The sequence below is a fragment of the Ctenopharyngodon idella genome, chromosome 4 (assembly GCF_019924925.1).
Source record: "Ctenopharyngodon idella isolate HZGC_01 chromosome 4, HZGC01, whole genome shotgun sequence".
NCBI lineage: Eukaryota > Metazoa > Chordata > Actinopteri > Cypriniformes > Xenocyprididae > Ctenopharyngodon > Ctenopharyngodon idella.
Genome location: NC_067223.1, coordinates 13,617,925 through 13,636,581, shown reverse-complemented (window position 1 = coordinate 13,636,581; position 18,657 = coordinate 13,617,925). Strand labels below are relative to the sequence as shown.

The window sequence follows — 18,657 nt, the reverse complement described above, 5'->3', positions numbered from 1 at the left end:
TAGCCTAGCGGCATGGTGGCAAACAAACAAAAAACAAACAAACAAACAACAAATTAGAATCACTGCAATATTCATGACTATATTCAGCATAACAGCAATATTCATTGCTGAATTTTATATCAACAGAAAAGCATATATTGAAAATATACAATATATCACTCAGTTAGTGTTACGCTTAAATATATATTTTTTTAGATTGATGCGAATCTAGCATTTAGCGCATGAAAATGGGTCAATGACAAATATCCAAGATGATAAAAGACTAAATCTTGTAAATATCTTTGACTTGTGCCACACAAAAATATCTAAATGAATTTTAATTCATAAATGGAAAACATTCTCATCACAGAACACTGTCTATATGAATTGCATTATATATTTCAAATAAATTCTCATTATATTAAAAAAAACCCTCATTATTATTTTAATGCAGTAATTAAAATTATGTGTCCAAAATTCAGCATTTAATTTAGCATAAGTAAATGTATCCAGTTTCCATATTTTATTTCATATTAATATTTGTAATGTTTCATAATTTTTTTCTTTCACATTACAGTAATAAGATTTTCCTTTTCTTAAGCTATGGAGAATATATTGTCATGAAGTCATGAAATGATTTTTGATCCTAAAAGGCTTCGTTTTCTTTATATAAAGTATTTCTTGCTTTAGGAAAAATATTATATTATCATAGAAGATGTTTTCAAGTTATTGTCTGTATGAATTGCATTTCTGTATAAATCACACAAAAAATAAGCCTCAAGTCTCAGGCTTCTCACAGGACTGATAAAACCCTGTATATATTGACTTGGATTCTGTATTAAAAAAATCAGCCAGTCAAATTAAAGCTTTCCATTTTGCAATTTTTATGCGCGACATGCATCAAATGGTCCATGAACTGTCTGTAGGCAAACTACAACCTAGTAAACAAGAATGTGTTGAAAGGGAATATTTGAAGAGCGCTTCTCTCACTCTGACAGCTGCAGGTGAAGTTACCTGGAAGGCTCGATCAAGCTCGTTCATCTCTCTGAGCTGGTTGCCCATGGAGAAGTGCAGCTCTGCCCTCACTGCAGGGTCTGACGGCTCCTGCTGCAGTGCTGTCTTCAATGCATCCAACGCCTGAAACACACACACGCTCATTAAGCTCAAAACTCGTGCTGAACTTCTTTCTGCTGAGTTTCTTCATCTGCAAGAGCGCTCTCAGGGGGCGTTGGGATTTCTCTTTGAGGCAGAGAACTGCTAAACTGAAGTAATAAAGTAATGAATGAAGGCATGTGTAATAAAAAGAAATTATATGCAATTTATTCTAGTCTAAGACGCCTCACTGAGATTCAATAAAATGTTCTTTTGACTTGCCGACTGCAGCGACGAAATTGGAACGGGGCAAAATAAAGCTCCTGCATGAACTGATTCACAGAGCACCAAATCAAGGGGAAAAATCTTATGTTTGTGTGTTTTTTTTTTTGTTTCAGTACAAGGAAGAGCTGCACGATTCTGGATAAAATGAGAATCATGATTTTTTTTGTTTCAAATAGAGATCACGATTCTCTCACGATTATGAACAGACAACCAAAAAAAAAAATCATGTTAATTACTAGAGGTTTTGACAAAATATTAATCGCTGCAGTCTATGTAAAAATGTTTAATTCATTAGAATGAATATTTTTTTAAAAATTGGTTTGAATGAATGATTCAATGACTCATAAAGACTTCACTTGTTTCATTACTGAATGAATCAGCGTTTTTGAACAAATCTCTTGAATGAACGATTCAATGACTCTCTCATAAAGACCACTTGTTTCATTACTGAATGAATCAATGTTTTTAAACAAATCTCTTGATTGAATGATTCAATGACTCGCTCATAAAGACTTCACTTGTTTCATTACTGAATAAATCTGTTTTTGAACAAATCTCTTGAATGAATGATTCAGTGACTCACTCATAAAGACCACTTGTTTCATTACTGAATGAATCAAATCTCTTGATTGAATGATTCAATGACTCACTCATAAAGACTTCACTTGTTTCATTACTAAATGAATTAGCATTTTCAAACAAATCTCTTGAATGAATGATTCAACGACAAATACATTTTTTTAACAGTCACTTGTCGCCACCTACTGGTGTAACAATGTAATCGATACAATTGTTATTTGAAGCGCCATGTTACTTTAAAAAGGGGATTTGCTCTAATTTTTATTCACTACCATAGACTTCAGTGTTTATATCTGAACTATAAACTTTTATCCCAGTACTTCTGAGATAATCGGAATTATTGTAATGCAGTAATATTGATACTGCATGTTTGAAAAGACTGTTTGTCAAGCTGTTTCATACCTAAACGTGACAACTGCTCTCTCTGGTTCAGCGAAAACACAGATTTCAATGTTCTGCCTGTGATTTTGTCAAAGGTTTAATAAATAGAAACAGGCGAATCGTTTTCACTTAAGAATAAGATTGTGTGGCTGTTTGAATCGATCTTTTAACGAGTAATCGTCAAGCTCTAGTACAGGCCAATAAAATGGAGCGCACACAAAGACACGTACACACACCTCAGTGTGGTTGCCTTGTTTGCTATAGATGGCAGACAACAAGCGGTAACATTCAATGCAGTTGCTGGTCTTTGAAATGATGCCCAGGGTCATTTTCTCTGCCTCTGTAGAACGACCTGCCATGGCTAAAACCTGTGCCTGTGGAGACAACGAGATGAGAAGAGACAAAACAAGTTAAAAAAAAGGATAGAGGGAATGAAAGAGCAGCCAGAAAGGAACCCGAGAGGTCCCGGCCTTTGTTTCTCGAGGCAGTGATGTGAATCACAGTGAAGGGTCTTTGGAGACTCAATTAAAGGGATAGTTCACCCAAAAATGAAAATTATCCCATAATTTACTCACCCTCAAGCCATTCTAGGTGTATATGACTTTCTTCTTTCAGTCAAACACAATCGGAGTTATATTAATAAATATTCTGGCTCTTCCAAGCTTTATAATGGGAGTAAAGAGTAACCATGATTTTGAAGCCCAAAAAAGTGCATCTATCCATCATAAAAGTAATCCGTACGGCTCCAGGGGGTTAATAAAGGCCTTCTGAAGCAAAGCGATGCATTTTTGTAAAAAAATATCAATATTTATAACTTTATAAACTAGAATCACCGGCGGAAGAGTGAACTTTGACCTGACTCAAGACGTACTGAAGAACGCAGAAGTGCAGAAGATTGAGCAAATCAAAATACCGTTCATAAATTAAAAGATAAAAATTAAAATTTTTAAAGAGAAATGTCGGAGGAGCTTTAGTTTGTTGCCCTTTTTGTTTGAACCACAAGAAGCTTACGCTACTCCTACATCCTACGTCATACGCCGAAACTCGTCTCTCTCGTGAACATGTGGACAGAAGTTACCGTAAGCTAGTGATTATAGTCTATAAAGTTATAAATATGGATATTTTTCTTACAAAAATGCATCGCTTCACTTCAGAAGGTCTTCATTAACCCCCTGGAGCCGTACTTTTATGATGGATGGATGCGCTTTTTTGGGCTTCAAAATATTCACTCCCATTATAAAGCTTGGAAGAGCCAGAATATTTTTTAATATAACTCTGTGTTTGACTGAAAGAAGAAAGCTATATACACCTAGGATGGCTCGAGGGTGAGTGAATTTTTGGGTGAACTAACCCTTTAATCTGATGTTATATGCTTTAAAACACTTCAAGCAAACCGTTTTCAAAGATGCTGACAGTTATAACAACATCAAACCTAACTGGTTGAATTGACATAGTGGGCATTTTTTTGTGCTAAAAAGTCAGTGTAATCTCACCAGGGCGAGCCAGATATCAGTGCTGTCGGGCTGCAGTGTGGCTGCCTCTCTGTAAACCTCCAGTGCCTCCTCGTATCTACCTGTATTGTAGTATAAAGCCCCAAGAGGGGTCAGGATATCCACTTTACGAACCACTTGCAGGGCCCTGTGTGAGACGCACACAAACACACACACACACACACACACACACACACACACACACGCACCCGAGTGTCTGTGATTTAGTTTACAGTTGTGTAAGACGGATACACTGTTTAGACTATACGGTTTCATTTGATCTCATCTTACCTTTTGTACCATAGCTCCGCCTCTTTATTGTCATTGGACGAGCGAAGAAGACGGCCCAGGTTCACCATGGCAACATAGTGAGCTGGCTTGAGACGCACCGCTTCCTGGTAATGAAAGGCTGCACGATCCCCATGACCTAAAAGGGACACAGACAATATGTAGATGTTTAATAATCACTATTTGGGGCAGTAACACCCTCAAGTAACAACCATCTAGCAATGCCCTGGCAACCATTTAAAGACCAACAGAGTTAATCTAGTTTCAATAATTTAAAGTGAAAGAAGTTTCGTACCCGTGTCCACCAGAAACACGCCGTAGTTGTTATGGAGGTCAGAACTATCGGGACAGTTCTCAATACCCTTGGTGTAAATTTCATTTGCTTCTTTTGAATGTCCCTACACTCACACACACACACAAAATAAAAAAAAAAAGAAAAGTTTTAAACGTTTTAAAAAATGGAATGAATCGAGAACAAATGACAGAGAGCAAGACCTGGTCAGCATATAGAGAGGCGAGGCTGGAGTATGCATCAGCGAAATGGGGACCGAACCGAATCGATTCCTTCAACATCTTCTCCGCCTCTTCCTCCTTCCCCTGAGACCTGGAAAACAATATCAGCATCATCCTCTCCTTCATATACACAGACATAGAGACTGTGTCTGAAACCAAAGGCAGCAGACACAAGTAATATGCAGTATGTGTATTTACTTCAGAAGATTCCCCAGGTTGAAGAGAGCTCTGTTGTGCTGAGGGTTAATGTCCAGCGCTCTCCTGTAATAAACTTCAGCCTCCTCAGCCTGATGAGTCAGCGTGCCCAGATTATTCAGAGCACTGGCATGTCGAGGGTACAGTCTACACAAATACAGAGGAAAATGTTAGGATTTACATAACCAATTGGACCCTAAATCTTTTATTATTAAACCAACATTAACCAACTAGAAACCAGTTATTGTGTTGCAAAACCCAGCTATTGTCTTAAAACTGGTTTATTCTGGATCTTCCAGCAGGTACTGAATAAGATTTTATATCAAAGGATAAAAATATTGGGTAACACTTTAGTATGGGAAACAATTCTCACTTTTAACTAGTTGCTTATTAGCATGCATATTGGCTGTTTATTAGTACTTATAAAGCACATATTAATGCCTTATTCTGCATGACCATATTCTACATCACTAAATCCTACCCAATACCTAAACTTAAACGCTACAACAACTACCTTACTAACTATTAATAAGCAGTAAATTAAGAGTTTATTGAGGCGAAGTCATAGTTAATAGTGAATATATGTGTCCCCCATACCAAAGTGTTACCAAAAAATTATGGTAACACTTCAGTTTAGGGTCCAATTCTCACTATTAACTAGTTGCTTATTAGCATGCATATTACTAGGATATTGGCTGTTTGTTAGTACTTATAAAGCACATATTAATGCCTTATTTTGCATGACCATATTCTACTACATCCCTTAATCCTACTCAATACCTAAACTTAACAACTACCTTATTATTAATAAGCGGTAATTAGGAGTTTATTGAGTCAAAAGTCATAGTTAATAGTGAGAACTGGACCCTAAACTAAAGTGTGACCAAAATTATTACATATACATCATAGAATAATTGTATAAATATTTTATTGTTTGATTTAGTTTATTTGCAGTATGGAGTGACCACTGGATATCAACTAAGATGAATTATTATCGACCACTGAAAATGGCTAATTATTGTTCACATTAATGTAAGAGAGTATGAAGAAAACTGGGGTTTTTAAGGTATATTCTGACAACTGGAAATGCTTCCTTCAGCAGACAAAACCATTCAGCGTCAAAATGTTCTCATGCCTACATACACATACAGTACCTGAGGGCTGTTTTATAATGGAAAATGGCTTCTTGGTTTCGCCCTCTGTCCTTCAGGAAGTTGGCATAGTTGTAATGAACTTTAGCATTGTGAGGTAAAGTCTGAATGCCAGACCTGACAGGGGTGGAAGAAAATAGTAAGAGTAGAGTAAGAAAACATTTCGTATTCACTGTTTTGAAGGATGAAAAACCAAAGAATGCAAAACTCAACCTATTTCATGCTAATTGCATTAAAATCTTAAATAATAACAGGCAAATACACATTTAATGACACATAAAATACGATAAAATCTTGGCCAAGAATTCTGGAAAATCTAATTGAACCAGCTCAAAATGGCAGATGGATCATGTTAGATCTGAGCTGGGCAACTGTGGCCCTTGAGATCCATTTTAGCTCCAAACTTGATCAAACTCATCTTCCTTTAGCTTTCTAGTAATCCTGAAAACCTTGGTTAGCTTGTTCAGGTGTGTTTATTTAGGGTTAGGGGTGGAGCTAAACTCTGCAGGAAAATGGATCTCGAGGGCCAGAGTTGCTGACCCCTGTGTTAGATGGTTTATAGTTGGTCACTACCTATTTTAAGACGATCTGTGCTGGTTTAGATGGCTGAAAGCGAAATCGAAGAACAAACTGGTGTGAGGTCATTTTGAACAAAATCAGTCTAAAACAAAGTTCATTATGTGTTCATTTCCATTCGAAACAGCTTTCGAAACAGGAAAAGTTTTCTCCGGCTGGTAAAAACCTTTGGTCCATGGTGATTACGTATAGTAATAGGTAGGTGTGGCTCTGTGGCTCCACTGTTTTTCATGTTTAGTACTGTAAATCTATTATAAAGTGGTATATAATTAAACGTGACGTGACTTGACTGGAGTGATTAATTTGCAGAGCTTGTACAAACATATCCACATTGCTATGATCAGATGCTTTCTTAACTGCAGTTTTCTCACCACTGTCATTTTTGTTGTTGTGTTTATTTTGTTATTGAGAGGAAAGCACACAGCACATATTTCATCTAACCATCACTCTCAGCAGCGTAGGTGGCGTTGGGATGTTCGCTAACAGTATAACGCTGCTCACGTATATCAAGCTTCTTTTTACCCCAAAGCGAAGAACGAAAAATAGCTCATCCAGGTCCTCTTCAGGTAATAATCCAACTAAACCAGAATTAACAAGCTAGAAACCAGTTATTGTGTTGCAAAAACCAGCTATCATCTTAAACTGGTTTATTCTGGATTTTCCAGCAGGAACTGAATATGAACACACCTGAACAGGGCTTCTCTGGAGAGCCAGATCTCATTCTGTTGGACGGTCTTCCAGGAGAAGAGGAGGAGGACAACCAGCATGGACACAGTTAGTGCGGCCGCTCCCCACCGACTGACCACTGAATACAGTCTGTTCAGCCCATGCACCACCAGAACACAGTAACCCATACTGGACAGACACACAGAGAGAGTGTTGTTATAGAAAAAGTCTTTGTAATGCGAGTAACACTGCAGAGATTTTAAACAGGCCTTTGTGTATAACAGGTAATGTAGTGTAGAGAGTATTGTGGGTGGGTGAAAAATGGCATATTTGAAACCATAGGTGCTAAATTTTATGTCTTTATTTTTTTTTTTTTACAGTATTATTATTGACCACTGAATATAGCTAGTTATTGTGTAAGGCTCTGGTATGATCCACTATCATGACAATATACAAACACAAAAGCACATAAAAAGTCTCTCCAGCACATCTGTGAATCAAATTTGTTAACCAGAGTGGATATCTGAAAGTAAACATGAGAAGGACAATTCTTTATCCAAAGGAAAGGGGCTGATCCGATCAGCTCACAAAGATGCTGGTGTCACTGTGACAAGGTCAAAAATGGCTCAAGTCAAACACAATTATATGATTCTCCCACAATGTCGACGGAAAGAGCAAGTTAAAAATGTCTTTGGAACTTAATTTGGATTCAATATCCTTCCAATCTCATTTTCTTTCTTTGTCTCTCTGCTTTGCTGCACAGGAAACATATATTTGGAAGGCAACGCCTCCCTTTCCACGTCAACACCCACACCTCACAAACAGAACATATGAGGACTCCTGCGGCTTCACACACACGTTCACTGCTTCCCACACACACACACACTTCTGAAACATGTGGTACATTCACAGTTCAAATGAATTTGTCTTGCAATTTTGTTCTGAAGATACATCAGTTGAACTAGATTTTTACTGAAGAAGATGTGAGTGTGCAAAACTTGCATCCACAATACTAAGGTGTTGTTATTTGGTTGCTACAATATGCAGAATGTTTTTTTAGTATTGCTATGCTCTATATTTTGGTATCCAGATATAGTTTATGTCCTTCCTTCTATATACGTCAATAGGATTGATTGGATAGGGAAAAAGAGCCTCAAAGTTGGCATGAAATGAAAATTCACCCTATCCACTTTCTAAATGTATTTTTTATGACCTTGTAATTCTTAGTCAAAATGTCTTAACTTGATCATCCAGTGAAACCTTGTCGCTTTATTACAGTCAAAAGTAAGTTTGTATTCAGATCTGCCTACATCTAATCAACAACCGACGCATAAAACAAAATCTCTGCCCTACATTTTTTCTTTTTCGATAATCCGTGTCACTCAGACGTACAATCACAATCGGGAGGAAAAGCTCTGTAGCTACTTCTGTTTCGCCGCAACTAAAGTTTTTTGCACAAAAAAAACAAAAGTTTCTTTGCAAACTCTCCATTACACTGTGCCTCGTTTACAAAACAAAATGCTCCGAACAAACATATAAGCATCCAACGCGATCCGGGACGTTATTAAATAAACCATCCATTTGTTTCCAATGCTAGGATCCTTCTGAAGTCTGTACGGAGATGCAAATGAGCTGTTTAAACTGGACGCGTCGAAGTGACATTCTTCCATTTGTCCTGTCGTCGGCAGACTCAAGCGCGTGGAGAATGTCAGAAACTGAACTGTATACCATATCCAGTGTAGACAGCATCAGTGATTATAATGGTTTCTATTTGATTTTGACGTGATGCAACACTCACATCCACGGTTGCCACGTTTTCGCAACAAAACCTGGCAAATTGCTACTCAAAACTAGCTCAAAACTTTCCCAATTTGGGGGGGTCCCCCAGAAAAAAATGTCAGAACGCATTCCGGGGTGTAAAATCCGCGTTTTTGGCGGTATTCCCCTGGTAAAATTCGCATTCCAGGGGCTACATATCATGTTATTTGGGGTCACTTCAACCTGCGGACATGAAAAACCCATGGCAACAGAGTTAAAGTAGCCCAATTCTGCAGGAAAACTGTGGATCTGGCAACACTGCTCACATCCAGTGTAGGCAAATGTCAGCCGTTAAATGACTGAATGCAGTGGGCGGGGCCTATGGTGCAATGATGTTGATGTCTTGCTGTGGAGGCGGTCATATGCAAATGTATTTGCCCATGTGACATCATAGATCCCACAATATCAAAACGAGCCATTTTTATGGAGCTTAAATAAATGCTTTGTTAACGAGGAAGACATTTTAAGCGATGAACAAAGGCCTCTTACATGTCAAAAGATTGAGGCAAATTTGATTGTCATGACCCCTTTAAAAAGTATCGCAAAACTCTCCTTGAGATTTCATGTCTGTAGCACAAATAATGCAGGACAAATTTTAATACGTAGCCTAAGTTTAATACTAAGGGGTTAGGGTTAGACGTCATATTTCACCTCAAGATTAAAAGAACAAAACAAGAAACTATATTTATTTTCAATTAAAGCTGCAATATGTAATATTTTCTGTCCGCTAGAGGTCGCTAAAGGCCTATTCAAAACAAAGGCGTAGCTTGATGAAGCTAAGTTTGAGCACAGAATCTTGGGACATGTGGTCTTCACCTCACAGCCGGTGGAAAAGAATTGGGATAGGACTCGGGAAGAAATCATGTTCATGGATGCGATTATTAACGTTACTGTAGTATGAAGCAGAGCAGGACCGAGTGTTGTGGGAGCTGAACGAGGCCGCTGGAGCGATTGCGCAACACACGCCTCACGAGCAGCAGAACTTTTATTATGCCACAGTCGCCGGCGCTGCTTCCGCTTTTCCGGTCATGAGTATGAGGTAACACAGCTCTGTTTATCATATTAGGAGTGTGTTGAAAATGTTATAACGTTACTCTGTGCGTTTGCTCGGCGGCTGCTGCTGTGAGACACTTGTTGCACACTGCAATAAACTAGATCGATTTTAGAATATCATATTAAATGCTGGATGGCTTGTGTTGATAGATGGCATGCAATTAATTTTAAAACATATTGTATGATGGAGAAAATGCTGTATTACTGTTAGTAAAAATAAAGCTGCATCTGATTATGCATGTTATGTATGTATGTTAGCCACTTGACAAAATAGTGTTTTTCTCTGAGGCATGGTAAAGCATGGTACTCGCAAAAAATCAAGAAAATTAGATTTAAACAATAAGAGCAAACGTGTTGAGCTATATAACAATAATTAGTTTTCTGTCTATAAATATATCAAAACAGTTATTCCCTTGTCTATTAAAACATGTAAATATTAAAGCGTCTTTGGTGTTTCCATGATTTCTACAAAATAAAACCGGAAACCGAGGGTAACGCGTGTATGATGCAATTGACAGGCGACTCCTCACACGTCCCGGAGCCTTGGTTAAAACTGCAATTTTCTCACGATTTACAAATAGTTGCAAACATTTGGGATATTGTAAGTACTCAAGTGAACAAAATATATAACACTGGTCTAGTGGTTTTTGGATATTTTACTGCAAAATTCTTACATATTGCACCTTTAAGAAAAAAATATTTTAGATACATTTTATAAAGAAATTAATTTTCCCTCCCAATTCTCATTACCGTAATACAATAAAGTTCATTCTCATTAATGCAATCTGGAAAAAAAAAAAAAAAAAAAAACACCCCACATTATTCTCATCACATTTTTAAATTTAATTTAACCTTTAATTTTTATTAATTTTATTTAATATTATTAATATTAAATAATTATTAATTTTTTCTAATTTTTTTCCTTTTCTATTTATACTGTAATATAGTAAAAAAAAGAAGACTGAACCTGATGAGAATTACCAGTGAGAATAATGGAAATTACATAAATAATCTAATGTAAAATGTCCAGATGCATAACAAGCCTATAGAAATTGAGGGTGGAAGATGTGTTTAATTATCATGAAATTAGTCACACACACAAAAAAAAAAAGATCTTAAAATAGGCTTTATTTTCTCATGTGTAAAGTGAATCAGAGCCTGAGAGTTCCTCACATTCCTCTCATAGCGGTGTGCTGATGTGTGTGTGTGTGTGTGTGTGTGTCTGAGACTGTATGCGTGTATAAATGGTTTGGCTTCTGAGCCACAGTGCCGCCCTCACGTGTCTTATTACTATTGCTGTTGGCGCTAACAAAGACAGTGCTACTAATATTTACCCAGCATGCATAGAGAATGGCTGCCTAAATGCCAAGATAAGTGCCCATCTGATCCTAACACAGGCCATTAAATTCACTGAGCAGAAACCGCTCATTACTCATAACCAAGTGTACTCAGGGATGTAATGCTGTGTGTATGTGTATTTATGTGTGTATGTCGGGTCACCGCTGCACTCCGAGCTAATAAGATAATTTTTGAATAACCTCTATTAAATACCTCGCCTCATTGTTCAAATTTCTGTTTAATCTCTACAGTTCACATAAATACAAACACACATACACACACACATACACATTTATAACAGATCAGTGGTGCATTATGGGAAGCAGGGCTCAAGACAGATTATGTACCGTTATCAGCGGGATGAAGGAGAACGAGGGAGAGAAAAATGGGGGTTGAATCTGTAAAGCTCTAAAAAAGTCTTTTGCAGAGCAAGGAATGTTTTTAAAGGACATTTTCTCTGGCTGTCGCAATATATTTTTACAGGCGTGCACACACACACACACACACACACACACACACACACACAAACCTGGGCATGTAGAGAACTCTTTCCGCCACCACAAATCCCACGCGGAAGAACAGATTACTGGCTGGGATGAAGGGAAAGACCAAGAACAGCACGCCCACCAACACCTCCGTCCCTTTCATCTTCTACAAAAAGAAAGAGAGACAGAGAAAAAGTGAGACAGATGGAGCGAGAAACCAGAGGTTGTTTGCTGTTAGAGAAACAAGAACGAAACAAAGCCAGAAGTTTTCTACATTTCCTTCAGAAAATGTCGGTGATGCTTGCCTATGCAATACCTGCAGTCACAATATTACGGCATTGCTATTTTGTTGCCAAGGTGTTGCAATGAAGATGCTATGGAACTCTGAGTGACTATGGTATGCTGGGTGGTTTTTAACTGTGTTGCTATGAGGTTGCTAGGGTATTGCAATGAAGTTGCTAAGGTATTCGGAGTGTTGTATGTATGTTGGTATGGTATTCTAAATGGTTTTTAACTGTGTTGCTTAGGTTGTTAGGGTGTTGCTATGAGGTGTCCATGCTATTCTGAGTGGTTAACTGTGTTGCTGAGAGGATGCTAGGGTGTTGCAATGAAGTTGCTAAGTTATTCTGAGTGTTTTAAGCATGTTGGTAAGGTATTGTGAGTGCTTTATAACTGTGTTGCTTAGGTTGTTAGGGTGTTGCTATGAGGTCGCTATGTTATTCTTAGTGGTTAACTGTGTTGCTGTGATGTTGCTAGGGTGTTGCAATGAAGTTGCTAAGGTATTCGGAGTATTTTAAGCATGTTGGTAAGGTATTGTGAGTGGTTTTTAACTGTGTTGCTTAGGTTGTTAGGGTGTTGCTATGAGGTTACTATGGTATTCTTAGTGGTTAACAGAATTGTTATGAGGTTGCTAGGGTATTGCAGTAAAGTTGCTAAGGTATTCAGAATATTTTAAGCATGTTGGTATGGTATTCTGAGTGTTTTTTAACTGTGTTGCTTAGGTTGTTAGGGTGTTACTATGAGGTGTCCATGCTATTCTGAGTAGTTAACGGTGTTGCTATGAGGTTGCTAGAGTATTGCAGTGAAGGTGCTAAGGTATTCAGAATATTTTAAGCATGTTGGTATGGTATTGTGAGTGTTTTTTAACTGTGTTGCTTAGGTTGTTAGGGTGTTGCTATGAGGTCACTATGGTATTCTGAGTGGTTAACAGAATTGCTATGAGGTTGCTAGGGTATTGCAGTGAAGTTGCTAAGGTATTCAGAGTATTTTAAGTGTGTTGGTATGGTATTGTGAGTGTTTTTTTAACTGTGTTGCTTAGGTTGTTAGGGTGTTGCTATGAGGTCGCTATGGTATTCTGAGTGGTTAACGGAATTGTTATGAGGTTGCTAGGCTATTGCAGTGAAGTTGCTAAGGTATTCAGAGTATTTTAAGCATGTTGGCATGGTATTCTGAGTGGTTTTTAACTGTGTTGCTTAGGTTGTTAGGGTGTTGCTATGAGGTCAATGTGGTATTCTCAGTGGTTAACTGTGTTGCTATGAGGCTGCTAGGGTATTGCAATGAAGTTGCTAAGGTTTCTGAGTGTTTTGAGCATGTTGCTATGTTAACTGCATTTCAATCACAATTCTAGGGTGTTGCACTAAAGTTTAAAAGGTTTTGGGAGTGTTTTTATTGCATTGCTATGATGTTGCTAAGGGAATTTTTTCCACCCATTTTTTCATCTGCCAGGTAAAATCTTAATAGGAAGGTATTAGCACACCTCTCCTCAACAAACCTTATGATTTGAGGTATCACTTATGTCTGCAGCACAAACAATGTGAGGTGAAATATGTGCTAAAGTTTAATATTGTAAATTATGGGTTTGTTTAAATCACTAACCCTACACATGAGCAATAGCAATAGTGTTGCTTGACTTAGCAAGCAACATAAATTCAGCAAACACAAACACACACTGACTGACACATTATTTACTGCCCAGGCAATACTTCCACTACTGGCCTTTTCCGCACCGCTACAGAGCTTCCATATCTTTATTAGTGTTATTTGAGTGTGTGTATCCTTGAAATATGAGCTAGCGTTGTTTTTATCGATGTATAAGTTCATTAAACATGACAGTTGAGGATTGAAGGGGTCAATACAGAGATATGAATTGGATATGAAATCTGAGCTAGAGCGAGAGAGGTTGGGGGGGGGGGGGGGGGGTTGTGAAATCATAACTGTATCATGCTCGGTTTATTTTGAATAGGCCGATACGCTGATAAAAAATAAACAATATTACCACAGCCATTGTCTGGAGTTTCATTCTCATATCCACAGACAATATATATATGAATGTTTTAATATTGATTTCTGCCTTCCAGTCCATCAAAAACATTAATTAACTTCAGGTTCAGCAGACATCCTGACATGCAACAACTGTACCCAGAAATAAACAAAATATGCTGATAACATTCATGGTCACAAATCAGTACAATCGACTCTTTGTGTGTCTTTGTGTGTTTTGCATGAGATAATTAGCCTAGTAAACATTCCTGAGGAGACAGATTGGAAAGCCATTAGGGTGGATCGTTGGCACGGCTGATCGGGGGACGCGCATGATGAAGGCGTGGCCAAGAATGGTCATGTGACAATGGGAATATTTCATTGAAAACTATGCATTTTAAGTTCAAGTCAAATGAGCTGCATACTTCAATGCATGATATACATTTTTCTGATATTATATCATATTCTACACTTTGCAGCTTTGTTCCCCTCTAAAGTCCACTTCAGTGTAATTTCAGTATTATTTTTTATAATATTATAGTATTTTTTAATATACTGAATTAGCTTTTATTTTTATATTTTCCTTTTTCATTTTATATATATCATCTTGTGGACTTAAAGGATTAGTTCACTTTCAAATAAAATTTTGTGATTAATTAGTTAATTTTTTTAATCAAATGATTTTTTTGATCAATTTTTTTAATCAAATAAACTAACTATATATATATATATTTGTGCAAAAGAACAAAAGAAAAATCCATATGCCCCCTTCAATACAAACAGGAATCAAAAGCAACACAAACACAGAAAGAAAGAAAGAAGCAAAACCAGACAACACTCATATACACAGAGCCTACAAGCTTATGTTTTTCTGGGAAATATTAGAGGGCTAAAGCTGGGTCATGAGAATGATGATAGCTTTGGCATTATCCTTTTCGCCAGTTGCCATCTGTTGTCATGGCAGCACAAACAGAGGTCATCCGCAGTCTGTCCCAAAATGTCACTGGGCCAAACTCCATTCAGAAGCACTCTAAAGACTTATTCTGGTTCTTCCCCTCAGCACTTCCTTTATTCTCTTTCACCTTGACTTTTTTCAGCCCTTCAGTTCCTTTCTATCATCTTTCCCCTTCCAGAGGTAAGAAGGATAGTTGTGTGATAATACAAGACGCTGCCACTGCTATAAGACTACAAATATAATCCTTGATAAAAAACGAGGAGCACAAAAATGAAGTTGAAGATTCTAATGAAATTTAGATTTAACATTACAAAATTTGGATCATGTGTCCAGCATGATTTGAAAATGATTCAAAGATCTTCAATGTAAGCAAGAATATCTGATCGTCGGTACAAAGGAGTTTGAACAGTGTTATTTTTGTATTATTTAAATACTAAGACTTTGTTCACAGTACATGAAAGTTTGAACTGATCCTCCAGACCACTTGTGAAACATTTATAGAATATGAAATCTGAGATTGTTGTCTCTATAAACGGAATGAGAAAACCAGGTTTTTTCCTATATTAAACATTTGCACACATCCACACACCTCAACTCAATCAGTAAAAGGAGCAGGCAGTTTACTGACAGCGGTCTGTCAGCTTGTCTCAGACACACGTATGAATTATTCAGTCAGTAGATATGAGATCTGCTGATCAGGGACTGGAATATTCTCTCTCTCTTTCTCTTTCATTTTCTCTCTCTCTCAGTTTCTTTATGTGGAGTCGGATCAGCCATTCTAGAAACGAGAAAACGCACTGCCTATTTCTTTCCACAAACTGGAAAGGACTGGAGTAGAGAAATGTGAACATTTCTAAAAGATCCCTCAAGGACACCGCCAACACAGCGGCAAACAACTAAAAGAGCATTCTGGGGATCGACAAAACCTGACTGACATCCTCTCGCAGTTCCTCAAATGTTTTATAAAATGACCCTGTAAATGTTTTATTGGTGGCTGGAGCTCTCAAGGTCTCATTAAACCTTGAATGCTTTGCTATTATCTGTTTTATTTTTACTCATAGGCTGTTTTTTGGCTTGTTCAATGCATAGAAATCCTAGATAGCACACGTACATCACTGAGGCGTTTATTTGATGTCTGCATTTACATCGGCAAGATGTATTTTTTAGAGTGTTTGCTCATCTTCTATATGTCTCTAAAACGTTTCCTGTTAAATAGACATTTAGAAAATGTCTTCAAGATGTTTATGATTTAGAGTGCTTTTTCTAAGATGTTTATCAGATGTTTGTACACAACAGATGTTTTCCAGATTAAGTGCTCTTTAGCAGACATCTTAGAGACCTACCTGTGCTATCTGGGATATGTAGAAAAACAGAAAAATAGATTTGAACCTGCATGCATCATAAGCACACACTACCCAGTATGTCCATGTATAACCAACAAAAATTATTGGTGTATTTGATGCTAACAAACAAACACCCCTTGCACAGCGAGCAGGTGCATAAAGGCAAAATTCACACCAAGAACGATAACTATAAAGATAAATATAGCTTTTTAACAGTTATTGAGTTTGAGCCAAAAACCTAGGACTAGTTTGCCAAAGTTGGTGTTTAAAAGTTTGAATCTCCAATACTTAACGAATGATTCGTTGGACAGCGGCGGTCCTAGAGGCAAATTTGCTCAGAATGAGGAGTTCTACTATGTGGTATGAATGCTGTGGGCGTGTGCACATTATACAAAATCCTTTACACGCGTGAAAAACGTGAAGGCGCCCTCCCCGGTGGCCGATTTCTTTTGAATTTCTCACAGGCCTCTAGGGCCGTGAGTCAAACAGGCCCAGCGAGTTTCATTCCGATCGGCCTCCATTAACCTTGCTGCTCAAAATTCATTGGCCAATGACGGACATGTTTTTTGAGATACGCCAATGTCCTCATAGACAATCATGGCACCTTGGACAAAGACACTGCATGCCAATTTTCAAGTCAATCGGACTAACGGTGAAGTATTTATAGCCGTGTTCATGTTTTTTTCCTGTTATAGCACCACCAAGTGGTCAGTCGCTGCGTCTTTCGTCACGCAACCACAGAATGAGCTCTTACATAGGTGTGCTGAGTTTGGTGAAAATATCTCATTCCCTTCACGAGTTATAGCCATTTTAGTAAAAGTGGAACGTTTTGGCGGCCCTTAGGGACCGTGAATAAAAATATCAACCTTTTTTGATAACTATTGACAATCAGACTCCATAGAATCTTGCTGCACTGGTTTGGTTCCGATTGTGTCAAAAACCTAGGACTAGTTCGCAAATGTAGGTTTTTCAAAAAAATCCAAAATACCTCAAAATTTCGAGTGAAACTGAGGCATGCATTTTGTTTGTCTTGAGCCAAAGATTCCAACAGCATAAGTTACTTGAGTCTACGCCTTACGGTTCAGTAGTTACAAGCATATACTTTTGACTGCTATAGCACCCCCGTCAGGCCGATCAGGGCGCTGCAGTTTATGTCATCTGTGCTTTAAATGCTCAAGCTCTTTTAAGCAGGATGGATTCTGATTGGCTGTCAATGTTCTTATCTTTTATCAGCTGGAAAAAAAAATCATTATAAAAGTGATTCCAGCGATATTGTTTCTCTGTGCCGTTATCATTATAGTTGTGGTGTGAACTCTGCTATTCTTTTATAGTTAGAACGATATATCTTTATCGTTATTGTTTGTTATTGGTATGAACAGGCCTTAAGACAGGTAGAAACCATGACGTTTTGGTCAAAGATTTTTTTTTTCAGGCATTTTAAAAGTTTTAAAATGCTTAACGAAGGTCTTTGACTGCAACAGAAAAGTTGATGTTCTTTGGCTGAAACTATAATGGTGCTAATAAAATTTGCAAGCAGTCTGCGGTACTTCTAATTTTTCCAGCGTCTTTGATGCTAAAATTACATTTATATGCCATATGAAAATGTATGAATTTCACCGTCAGCATCTGTGCCTCACAAAATTTGCAAGATCGAGATGAGCAGAAATAATCCCCTGAAGAAATGAATAACCTGACAGAAAAAAAAAAAGAAAAATCATGTGCAACCTGCATGAGGAATGTGTGCATTAGCTCACGGCAAACATCTGCTTCACGTGAGCGTTTGCACTCATTTACACAATCGCTGCTATTTTTTATGGGTTGCTATGGCGATGAGTTGTGGAGAATTGCGTTGAGAGCGCATGGAAGGGAAGAACGACAGAACAGCGGGATGTGAGACAGCATGAGTGAAGGCTTTTATGCCCATCGAAACAGGAAAGGTACGTTAGCGTGTGTGTTTTTCATAAATTATGACAGAACGAGTCTGTGGAGACGTGGTCTCGGCGGTTTGTCTTGACACGTGGAAATGTGTGCGCGCTCACCTGTAGGCGTGTAACACAGTTCAGGCTCAGAGCCAGCATGACGAGAGCCAAAGTCAGGGAAGCAATATTCCGTCCGTCCCACAGAGACTCCACTAGAGGAATGCTTCCTACCTGTCAATCACAACTCATGCAATCATCAAACGTTTACTAGAATGTAGTTTTTGCAGTGTGT

General features: G+C 37.9%; 1 protein-coding gene and 1 long non-coding RNA gene across 2 annotated transcripts in view; one reads left to right on the top strand and one right to left on the bottom strand.

Annotated features, from left to right (window-relative positions):
• Positions 1-18,657, bottom strand: part of tmtc1 (transmembrane O-mannosyltransferase targeting cadherins 1) — a 48,029-nt gene that overhangs the window by 3,513 nt on the left and 25,859 nt on the right. The window contains exons 8-18 of the mRNA XM_051891190.1: positions 18,486-18,596; positions 11,934-12,055; positions 7,217-7,384; positions 5,957-6,070; positions 4,806-4,949; positions 4,590-4,698; positions 4,390-4,492; positions 4,098-4,233; positions 3,810-3,954; positions 2,553-2,690; positions 994-1,116 (exon numbers count right to left, since the gene is read on the bottom strand). Coding sequence (XP_051747150.1) covers positions 994-1,116; positions 2,553-2,690; positions 3,810-3,954; positions 4,098-4,233; positions 4,390-4,492; positions 4,590-4,698; positions 4,806-4,949; positions 5,957-6,070; positions 7,217-7,384; positions 11,934-12,055; positions 18,486-18,596 — 1,413 coding nt within the window. The remainder of the gene's footprint in view (positions 1-993; positions 1,117-2,552; positions 2,691-3,809; positions 3,955-4,097; positions 4,234-4,389; positions 4,493-4,589; positions 4,699-4,805; positions 4,950-5,956; positions 6,071-7,216; positions 7,385-11,933; positions 12,056-18,485; positions 18,597-18,657) is intronic.
• LOC127510978 (uncharacterized) lies at positions 12,066-14,789 on the top strand. The gene is made up of 3 exons (XR_007929794.1): positions 12,066-12,541; positions 12,700-12,953; positions 13,230-14,789. It is a non-coding gene; the product is annotated as an uncharacterized LOC127510978 (long non-coding RNA).